General features: G+C 30.8%; 1 protein-coding gene across 4 annotated transcripts; it reads right to left on the bottom strand.

Moving 5' to 3' along the window:
- Positions 1 to 1,784: 1,784 nt before the first annotated feature.
- On the bottom strand, positions 1,785 to 10,033 carry LOC132720658 (uncharacterized). Of its 4 annotated transcripts, none has more exons than XM_060704827.1 (6): positions 9,895 to 10,033; positions 8,061 to 8,324; positions 6,864 to 6,959; positions 5,980 to 6,135; positions 2,812 to 2,949; positions 1,785 to 2,000 (listed from the first exon to the last, which is right to left on the bottom strand). In XM_060704827.1, the coding sequence occupies exons 1-5, from the start codon at positions 9,913 to 9,915 to the stop codon at positions 2,842 to 2,844; spliced, it is 645 nt and encodes a 214-aa protein (XP_060560810.1). In that variant the 5' UTR covers positions 9,916 to 10,033; the 3' UTR covers positions 1,785 to 2,000; positions 2,812 to 2,841. The 4 variants fall into 4 exon arrangements, with proteins under 4 accessions (XP_060560810.1, XP_060560811.1, XP_060560812.1 ...); XM_060704828.1 differs by having other exon boundaries at positions 6,864 to 6,956; XM_060704829.1 differs by having other exon boundaries at positions 6,864 to 6,947.
- Positions 10,034 to 12,003: the final 1,970 nt, after the last annotated feature.

Below are 12,003 nucleotides of genomic sequence, written 5' to 3'. Positions count from 1 at the left end.
CCAGTTCGCTATTCATTGTATATATCGAGACAATTTTTGCGACGGACGCGCCCTCAGGCGCGTTCAGAGCTAAGTCATCTACATGGGATTTCGTCTGCTACACTCGCGCAAAGTGTCCTCAACCGATTAACAGCCCAAGAAAAAGTACATGAATTTGATCCTTTAAAACTCCCATACTATGTCGGGATATCTTAAAATCTTCCATATTTAGCCTTTTCAATTTCAAATTAAGTTATCCAAGTTAAAATATGGACGTATATGATTGATAAAAACGTTGTAGTCCCGTAGTATTATTGCGCAATTATGCAAATTACTGCCGAAACGATTTACCGCTGTCGAAAAAGTAGGACAGCAAATTATACTATAATAAAGGTGTAAGCTCTGAGTTCCAAGAAATTATTAGTAGGAAATAAATATTTCTACATTATACAAAACATTATTATTAACAAATCAAAAGTTTTTTGGACTCTAGAATAACTCGCGCATTAATAAAAGAAGAACTATTTTCGTGACTCATACCGCGGGTTTAGCTGAATATTCAGCAGTTATTAATAAATTAGATACATTTTCTAGGTCACGATATGAGTTAACCTTCGCTATTCTAAAAATAGATTCTGCTTTACCTGTGCTGATTTTCGGACAGTAGGGAGTACACATTATACATGTTATAAACCAGCGGATACTTACTTTGTTCACATGCAATACTTCTAGAAATTCTATACAATTGTAAGAAGCAAACAAGTTGAAAATGTAATTTAGTGTGAAAATGAAAAGGACAACTAAACACTATAGTGCTTTTTTAAAAAAAAATTGTGACATTTAGATTAAAATAAAAAACGATGTGCTCTGGCCCTTGCCAATAAAAGAAATCTAAAAAATACGGTGACTATTAATTGCTGATGATTTTAACCAAAGATATTTTTAATGAGACGTACATATCCAAAAGAAATAAAAATACAAATGACTTATATTTTATTGTCTATATGCCCACTATGTTAAAACACGAATCAATTCTAAATAACATTCTCACATGTATAATCACGGATTTTATCCGTGGTATAATGTATTATGCTTGAAGTCTATTTGCATGGTTTTATTTTAGAAATATGTCGTTGAAAGTTTTTTTTTCCATTTACATATCATTTCTTGGAATAAATCGATAATGACACTGATTTACAAGTTTGACCAGGGTTTTAGGCATATATTTCATTCTGCTTGAAAGTAGAAAATCTGGATTATATCAGATTGGGACACAAAATATATTGCTCCTTGTATGGAACAAATTTTCTCTGTTATAGATTCCTATATTTTGTGTTTTATTTTTTTTTCTAAATAACCCTAAATGTCTCCCCGGTTGCATGTCCGTCGCATTCAGTGCTGCAGCACTTTGATTTAATCAAGCACCCTCATACCGATCGGAATGATCGGCTTTTATCATGACCGACTATAAGGCTCGAGAAGTTGCTGTCGCCCTTTCACAAAATCTGATTTCATTCCATAAGGGCGCCGCGCTTCGGCGCGGACGCCAATAAACACAAGTTTAACGCCCTGATCAATACGAGTATTCACTGGGAATAAAATCATCTTCAGGGGAGACCACTGCGATATTCTAGTATAACAGTAAAGAAAGAGTGAACGTTATTCCACTGTAGAATAATGGTATAACTGAACAAAATTGTCGTGGCTTATCACTATAACTTGACATTGCATCATTTTGACCAATTTGTTAAACGTATAATTACTTCACGGTCATTCACAACATGTATGCACAAACAAAAATTAAATATTAGATTTGTATAGTTCACTTAAAATTAAGTGTATTGTAAAAAATAGAAATTGAAAAAAAAACATGATAATGTATTACATTGTACTTTTAAGTTTGCATTGTCAAAGTGTAATTATAACGAGAAATAAAGTATGTCCGTAATCGGTTACATGTCTGCATGTCCGCTTTCAGCGTCGTCTGCTGTCGCTTTGTCTTTTTCTTTAACGGTAGAAGTCTGAAAAAGAAATAGTATAAAGATTTAGAGGCCAAAAATTGACGAATATGGTATAGTCTTTGATGTATTTGAATAAGGATAACACATTTATTTGTAGACCATTATAGTCACACTTTGATTAACGGCAAAACATACTCTTTTTTATTAGCTTCAAGTAAAGTTATATTAAAGGGACTCCACTAAAGACTTTTTTTGACATGACGGAATTTGAATTTTTTTTCGGGGTTTCATACCATTTGATGTAGGTCGTAACCAACATCTTGTTGGCAAAATTTTCAAATCATTCTGTCGTTTTAAGAAAGGAAAGTTTTTAAAAGCTTTTAACACTGGCTTAAAATTATATAGTTGAAATTATTTGTGAGAATATTTCGTCATTACCATTTTTAAATTTGTGGGGTTTATATTCCCAAAGTTGATAAATGTAAATTTTCAAATTTTATATTTTTAGGCTTTTGGACCTCAATGGAGTTCCTTTAATATCGTATATTTTGTATGTATGCCTGTTTTACGTTCGAGGTTTAGAGATCATTAGACAGCGATTTCATGCAAAAAGATGGGATTTCGATTCGAAATATATCATTTTTTAAAACTCTGCTTTGGTATGATATTAAAAAAGAAACTTGATTTGTCTGAATCATCCGTGAAAAAGGTATTTCTCTGTAAAAATATATTTGATACAGAATTTGAGTTGAAAAGTAACAATATACATGAGTTATCTAAACTATAATGATATTTTAATATCTTAAAACTTATCTTTTGGAATTTTAATTGGAACATTTACATATAATACTTTTCATAGATATATCAATACCTTTTTCTAGGATTGATTTTTGTCTATGCTCTAATAGGTTGGTCGAATAGGTTCTAGGCTATAAGCCCTTCGTTGCATTGCTCTGTGGTGACGCCATATTCTGCCATACGGTGAGTCAAACAGCCGATCTGCTCTTTTCTAAAGAAATAGCGTATTTCTGACATTATAACTTTACCCAATATTATTTCTTGATTAATTGAAAGTATTTTAGCGTTAAATTACACTTATATCATTCAATGTATGACATATATAAGCTGTTTTTGTTCGTATTATTTAAATGCCATGTGCCCATCAGTAACATATTTTTTTTTAATTTGATGCAAATAATGTATCACGGTGCTTATACGAATTGACTGGGACAGCAAACCAATATAAAGGACGGTTCGGGTAGTGTTTTCTGTCATAACCTTTTAAATATTTCATTGTTTTTAGAGCCTGCTCTATTTTAGTGAGTTACCCAATACATGAAATTTTTTCTAAGAAAAATGAAATATTTTTCCATAAAGTGAAACTGCTTGTTTGAATGTCAGAAACGCGGAAGATACATGTACTGATTTTTACCAAATAAACATTTTATGTACGGATTACAAACTAGATTGTGTTTAACTAATTATCTTTTAATAGTATTAAGATCTTTGCCCACTCATTTATCTTTAAATGGTAAAGTTTGCACACGTATTTAAAACAAAATAATCACTTCAATCGCATCTTCTCGGCTGTTTCCGCCGAACTTCGGATATCCGAGATGTTCCGATTTATTTCATTTGTGCAATATATACAATGTATATGTCTTCAAGTTATATTCTGTATTCTGTTTTGTTCTATTTAGATAAGTTTTTCAATGAATACGTTTCATAAATGTGCATTTTTTTTTGGGGGGGGGGTATAAGTTATAACAACAGTATGTCACAATACGGAGTTTTGCTATGGATGATAAAACAATGTGTTACATTAAATCAATGTTATACAAATTTATATTAATTAGCGAAATTATGACTGAATAATCATAATATAAAAGGCAATCTGTTACACATAACATACATTTTTACTTTCCCATCACTTTGCAATTGTAAAATTGGCCAAATGCATTATATTGCGTGATTTGCTGAATAAAACAAAAACGAATAAAAACTGTATTCCTTAGTCTGATGAATTTGTTTGCCCGAATATGTATTTTGAACAGCCCATTCAGACTTAAAGGACTTTATTATCATAATACATAAAAGAGTGTTTTTACTGTATATAGTCTGGTCAGAATGCATGGATGTGCAAGTTGGCCTGGCTCTATACTGGTGGCAAGCGCAAATTGCTTTCAGCTCCAGCAAGTACATGGCTAAAAGATAATTGTCCATCTCTAGTGAAATTGGTTAAAATTGTACATTTAATCAGTAAGTGTACAGTTTTTGTGAATATAGAACGTTAGTCTTTGAAACGTACACTGTATGGCTACACGTACATGCACTTACTTATTACATCATATCATACATTTTTATCTACGTCATGTATACATGTATATTATATACTTATAAATAAAATATTAAGAAAATTAATATTGATGAAATATATATATGCGTATTTTTATTTTTCGTATTATCAATGTAAAAAAAACATTTTTCACCGCAGTGAAACATATTTTCCGTATTTTTACTAATGTCATTCCGGACTACTTTCTTCTAAATTCAGCCAATATAAATAAAATTAAGGTGAAGGATTTCAAATTGTAATGACAAAAGAGAACACGTGAATATAATAAACAGAAAATTCAAGTCTTTTCTATAAATACAGGATTTATTTTCATCTTGTGGTATGATAATTGTGATATTTCATACCACTCTATGAAAATAAATCCTATATTTATAGAAAAAACTTGAATATCCTCTATAGTATGCTGTATCATATTAAACACGTGTTGCCAATTTGTAAGTAAAAAACGTAGCATTACTTTTTTATTATACTGCACATGCTGTATGTAACGATGGTTTTCACTGGACCAATATTACATTTAGTTATATGTATATTTCCGACTGCAGCGAATTTATGTATAAGCAAACAAATCAAATAAGACATTTGCAGAGTATTAAGATGTCAGGCGTACGTTATACGGCCGTATATAACAGAATGTCCTTATTAAATTATATATTTCTCTTAAGACTTAAAGTACTTTTGAAATAAACAGAAATAAAACCATATATATGTATATCGTGTTAATATTTTATCTCCTTCTTATGAATTAATAATCGCTAAACTAATAAAATGTGCAACATCTTCAAATGTAAGTAAATTTAAACATTTAAGAAAAGGTTGTTTATTCAACCAAAGCGTTTATTAACAACTATATACAGGTTTTTTATGTTACATCCGTGATTTTACTAAGGTTTTATTAACATAAGTCATTTCACACCTTTCCATTATTTGCAAAAGTCAAATATTTACTATTAAAATCTTACACCGGTTTCTGATACAACCGGAAATATCCGACTTTCGGGTATTTGTTGAATTAAAAAAAAAAAACATTTTTCGTTTTATCATGTCATTTCATTGATTTCTATTGATAAAGTGCATGTCTGATAAATTTAGCTTTATCAGTCTTCCTCAGCTTTTATCAGACACCTCATCAATATATATTGAAATAAAATGAAAAGAATGGAATGTTTTACCTCTTACTAATTTGAAAATATTAAACTTATAAACTTTGAATAGAATACATTTTTGGTTTGAAAAGTGACTAAAAACATTTGGGACTATTTCTTAAAGGTATGGCCTGGACATATATTACTGCGCGCGACATAAACTCGAGAGGTTATTGGCAGTTGAAGTTCAACGATTAAAATTGCAACACATGAAAAATAGAACATGAAACAAGTGTCTGATATTAAAAACATTATCAGGCTCGGGACGAAAAAAAGTTGGTTTTTTTCGTTAGCCTTGCCTGATAAATTTTGTAATATCAGACACTAGTATGGTACTCTCTATATATCCTTTCGAACTACAAATGAAATATTCGAGAAAAAAGAATAAAACACTTCCTTTCCTCTCAGACGGGAATGCCCGGGCCCGCCGGGTAACTGGTGGCGTGAACTCGACAGAAACCTTAAAACTGTTACCATTTAACCAAATATTTCCGTCTGTACCGGAATGTTTTCGTTCTTTTTAAAAGCAGTTTCGTACCTGTTCTTCTTGTTGTTCCAAAGATCTTAAAAGTTGTTCAGCCCTTTGGTTTATCTTTTTTCGTTGTTGTTTTATCTTCATGGTCATATCGGACACATACCTGTCGTAATAGTCCATTTTCTCCTTTGCCACGGACTCTATCTTCAGCCATCGAGTCTGATGAACAAATAATGAAATAATTTGATCACATGATTTCTTTTTAAAATACAGATGAGTGAAATGTCTTTCCACTAGTACTTATATACATAAACTAGGAATGTAAATCAACGAAGTAATACTAAAAATGGTACACTTGAACATGGATTCATACAATAAACATAAACTAGTGTACGTTCCTGACTTCTAAAAGCTTTGAAATAAATATACACGTGACCAGATTAGACTGGTACGGTTGCTACATGTATTTAAATATCTTGCTAAAAATTTAAAGGCACATTATGCCTCAGAAATCCCTACTTTTTAATTCTTTAGAAATTTTAAACACGTGATTAATAATATTATATTATAATATATAATGTTAGTTGTTTAACAACTGGAGAAAGTAGCCGCGAACATGCAGTAATGTGTTGTAAAGGTAGCAAAATATATAAACAAAGTAGTATTTTGACTTCCATTCAAAATACTGATTCACAATGATTTTACCAATTGCCAACAGAGAACAAAGTAGTAAATGTAGTACATGGCTATAGCTAATAATATTTTTGTGGAAGATACCAAAAATAAAAAGGTTTTGAGAAATATAATTGATAACATTTCTGAGGCATAATGGGCCTTTAAGACAATACAGTCTCTGTTTTTATTGTGCTGAAATTGTAACTATACGTTCCACAATGATGATCTACTCAAAAGTTAAAACAAACATTCGCCAAATTTACTGAAATTACCTCATTCAAGCGTTTCATTTGCTCCCCGAATACAAGCGTCTCTCTACGGTGTTTATGTCTTCCTTTTTCATTGTTGTCTTCTTTCTGTTGTTTCTGCTAGAATCATAAGCATTGTATAATATAACCACCATACAGGTGTGTAAATAATTCGAAAATATTTCATTTTATAATAGTATTAGCACTTCTAACTGGTTGGGTATATCATGTCGATACAGTGCTTCAGACAAGAGCTTTGTGCGAAACAGTTGTAACTTAAATAACATAAAGAAAGAGTTACAGGCGTTTGACACCGAGACTTTCTGATAGATAATGTAAGTGTATCTAAACTCATATTCTTAATGCATTTTCTCTAACAACGTCTCATATGTCTTAGTAAATTTGTTAAGTTAACAAATGAAAGAAAACATTCGGATGACTTTCGTTTTTTAGTTCTATTTCTAGATGCTAACTGAGATTTTTTTTCACCCTGAAATTTCTTTATTATTATCGTCCATGGAAAATTTTGGAGTCGCGGACATTCCCCTCCATACCGTAATTAGTAGATCTATATCAGTAAGCCAATAATATGGTTAGTAAGAAATAAAGTGCAATGACATTTTTTTCAGATAATAACATTTACACATTTCTTCCCTCTAGCAATGTTAAAGAAGCTTTATAGATAATGTGTCAGATAATCTATAGTCATAAGTAAATTTTAAGAGTTTTAGTATGTATACACATGTATAATACTGATGAAAATATATAAATACTTGCACATTCTTATACAGTTTTTTTTTTTTAGAAAATTGAAGATTTCAATATACTGAAAATAACTAAAATAAGTGTTAAAAGATAAACTTCTTCAGACAATTGAAGACGTCTCATTTCAATTGAATGGTTATTACATATATAATTTACAAATATTCATTATAAGAAATGCTATACAGTACATGTACTTGATTTCTAACTCTAACCATGCCGGAACCGGAAGTGATTAACCTAGCTATATATAGATTGCCAATTGCGTCCAATTCAATCGGGCCGAAGACTGTCGGAAAATGCCGAAAAGTTGCGATCACACTGCTGGCTGACTAACTTTATATTTTCATCTTCATCTCCCCAAAAACTGATAATAGCAGTTCCAAAAGTGGAAGCTGGACAAGTCCATTTAAGGGATTTCAGCAGGTTTAGATTATTACACGCGTTTCTCGTTCTTACCTTTTTCTTGCTTGAACTGGTCCCTGGCTTATGCTTAGCGCTTGGTCCAAGGTCTGACAAAAGGCTTGGAAAGTTAGAACTATGGTAGTCTTTGTGGTTTATTTCTGTGTACTCGAATACTTGGTTGTAGTCGCCGAGATCAGCTGGATCAGGACTAGCACCTCCAGCCTCCTCTTCCATCATAGTGAATAAGGTCTTTGACGGTTTTCCGGACACCGGGACCGGACCGAAATTCGTCCGTTCATCTTTGTCATCGGTACTTTCCTGTAATGGTGTAAACTGTTTGTCGAATCAAATAAAATAAGCATAATAAGCACGTGATATGCAAACATGTTTGCATTAAATGTATACACCTGAATTGTATAGTTATAATAATGTGTTACAGAGTTCTCAGACACTTGTTGATACATGACAAATTAAAGGAAAAGAAACAAATGACCTTAAGAAGTGTACTTATTCACCTCTGCGTATTTTGCTATATAATTTGATATGATAAAAATCACACCAACGATTCACATCAAATTGAATACAATAAAAATAATATCTTCAAGTCTAAAATGAAAAGGTTAAAAACATTTATAAATATCTCAGCTTATGTTTCATTTCTCAATACGAATTCTTAAGTTTTAGAATGGGAAAATCGGGACATTTCACAAATACACAATCATGATATTTTTACAAGAGAAAATTAAACGTCACTGTCTTGTCCAAACTCGTACATGTTTATAAGAAATAAAACAATCAATTAAAATCAGCTCATAAATTACTCTACATGAATAAATAAGTAGACCTGAACTTTAGTCAGATTGCAAATAAAATTAAGAGTGGTTATTTTTAGCATATAAAAAACAAAATGTAATATAAGAGACACGTTGTCTTGTCAATGATAAATGAATTTTGGCATAATTACATTGAACATACACTCATGTTTATCTATGTAACTGATCCAGATGTGAATAATTTGGAATCTATCGCTTTTCACCATTTCTTTATAGCGCAAAAACGTGTCGATTTAATGGTGATTGATTGTTTCAACTTGATTTATTATATTAAAGTTGGCGTTATATTTTTTTTTACGTGGAATCTAATGTTAAGCAGAAACACAAAAATACTACATAACACGGAGGAAAACGTATCTTGCAAAGCATATGGAAATGTGTGCATAATTGTTGTTATTGGCGGCGGTGTTGTTAGTTTTCTTTAATTTATGCAATGATAAGATAATTCAAAAATGATTTCGAAAAAGAAAACATCATACGAGTATATATCATAAAACTGCACGTTTGTAACGTCGCTTTCATTGGATATTCGTTTATACATGTATAGTTATAAACACATGGCTGCTGTCAATTTATGAAGATATCTAATTTATTTTCTCTAAAAAAGGAAGTTTGCTTAATTATCAATTCATTATAAAGAATCATGACAGGTTATATGGCCATATATAAAAGGTTGTTTGCAATATAACCCTCGCCTAGCTGTTCGGGTTATAAATATATGCAAACACTCCTTTATGTAAATATAACCTGTCAGAAATCTTTATAACTAATAATCTTAAGGATTATCAAACACTGATTTCAGTATTCTGGTTTATAGCATTTAAAAAGAAAAACTTTTGGTGCTATATCAGCACAATATCTCGCAAGGATATGCAATTTCAAGTAATTAGAAATACAATGTAACTGGGGTCATACAAATTCTGTCTATCGGACTTCATATGGAGGTCACTTTAAATTATAACCTAAACTTTTAAATAGCATATGTACAATAAACAAGGAGTAATCATTGACTGATATGCTACCATTATAAAAGAGTATTTAAATGAAAGGCATACCTCGGCGTCGTGCATTCTCATCGGAAAGTTAAAATAATCAAAATTTACATAGTCCTTCTATACAAGAACGGAAATAGAACTGGTCTTTTTAAACAGTTTCTAAAGTACATGAAGTAGCACTTGAAAGGAACTATAATACAGTCGAACTAGCCTTTTGTTTTTCCAATATTTAAAAGCAACGGTTCATTTGCTATAGAAATTTTAAACCATGTTACTTCCCAATACAAAAAATGACTTTACGTAATTGAAATCATTAACTGATTGTGTGTGTGTATAGTTTTCTATTGTCTAATGTTTAAAGGGTAAATCGATTTCTCCAAATTATTATTATGTAATCATTCTTACAAAAAGAATCCTTGTTTTACTGTTTTGTGTCGAGTTATTATGTTTGAAAACATATTTGCATTTTGAGTAAGTTTTACTTATATCTCTATAGCTTTTGATTATAATTTAATTATGAAATTCTTTTAATTCTGATGTTACAAAAACCGGATGTGATTAAAGAGATAAAACATTTGACAACACAATAATGCAATGTCTATAACAGATACAATTATTAATATGATATACAAGTACATAAGACAGTAAGACAGTGAGACAAACTTTATTTATAGTCGTTTATGGTTAACAGTACAAAACATAAGCTTTAAGCTTGTGTCCGACATGAACAAAAATATAGAAAATAATAATAAGAAACAAAGAAACAAAAATAAACAAACACCATAAGATAATACATACAATTAATTTATATAGTCATTGTAATGAAATCTGAGCATTTACAATGAAAATACAGTCATGTCTAATGAAGGTATAGTATAACAGGGTTTTAAATATATACAGATACATAGTACATAATTCAAGGAAATGATAACTAAATTTATTTACAAGCAAAAAACAGGAATCAAGTGAAATAGAACATAAACTTGAAAAAAGATTAGATGCACATAGAGCAGGCACACTTGTCATTACTCCATGTTTCAATTAGTCGTTTAAACTCATTTAAGGTATGGCCCACCTAATGCATTACCTCCACTTTATAGGCTAGAACTACTGTCAACTGCGTTGTAACTGAGGGGCGCGGGTTCAAGCCCCAGAAGAAGCAACTTTTTTTTTTCTTTCTTTTTTTTTCTTTGAACATTATTTGTGTCTCTCAGATCACTCTTGATAAGAAGAAAGTGTTTCATTTTAATTATAAAATTATTATTGGTATTTATTGGCTAAATTGTGCCAAATTTATTATCAAATATGGTACCTGATATTTTCAAAGTCTAATAAAATAAAAAATAGACGGTAAAAGTATTTGATATTTGACAAGCGCATCCAATATACTTTTGAGGAAATTTTTGCAAACTTTGAAAACAGCCCCTGATTTAAATAAATTTGAAGGATATTTTGGATAAGGCCCTCCAAGTAGAAAAATGATCAAACAACTACTTAAAATGGGTTGGGTAGGGTAACATTTATATACATATTCCAAACATTTTGAGTAGAAACAATAATTTTGTTGGGTCATTTGTTAGCTGAATGCTATTATTTGTTTCTTAAATATTTTCTATAGGAAAACATTATTTCATAATGATTATATAATAGAGTAATTAGAGTTTCTCATTTCTGAAAAAGAGCCCTTCTAATAGCCAAGTTTTACTTTAGAAAAAATCTATGTTGTCAATTTTATAGTTCCTTATAGTGCCCATTAGGGGGCTCATACCTTAAGTCAGGTGTACATCTGAGATCATTAGATAAACTGTTCCAGATTTTAGATGCTTCAAAGCGAAAACTCTTTTTACCATAATTTGTTGTGCGTACTTTGGGTACATGTATTATCATTTATGCAAAATAATGCCATATATGTTGATGGCTATGTCTTGAGCAAGAATATCTTGAACACTGTTACATTGTGTCAGGTTTGTTAAAATTGCCTGGTCCTTCCAAATAATTGATTCTTATATACGTTTACGCTGAAGATTGATTGCTGCTTTGGTCGGTGCTTGGGAGTGTAAGAGTTGTTTTTCGTCTGTTTTTTGTTGTTTTTTTGTGTGCTGTTTTAGTTGCTGTTTTGTTTTGATATTTTTTTGTTCACATGAAATCGTGTCTGCAGTATTTCTGGTT

Source organism: Ruditapes philippinarum, unplaced genomic scaffold (assembly GCF_026571515.1).
Source record: "Ruditapes philippinarum isolate M1 unplaced genomic scaffold, ASM2657151v2 ctg1099_1_1_1_1, whole genome shotgun sequence".
NCBI classification, from domain to species: Eukaryota; Metazoa; Mollusca; class Bivalvia; order Venerida; family Veneridae; genus Ruditapes; species Ruditapes philippinarum.
This window is presented reverse-complemented; position numbering and strand designations above follow the sequence as displayed.

Coding starts and splice junctions, on each gene's coding strand:
- LOC132720658 (XM_060704827.1), bottom strand. CDS start 9,915: ATGAGAATGCACGACGCCGAG. Junction 6,960..8,060: donor CCAGTTCAAGCAAGAAAAAG/GTAAGAACGAGA, acceptor TTATGATTCTAG/CAGAAACAACAGAAAGAAGA. Junction 6,136..6,863: donor AAATGAAACGCTTGAATGAG/GTAATTTCAGTA, acceptor TTTGTTCATCAG/ACTCGATGGCTGAAGATAGA.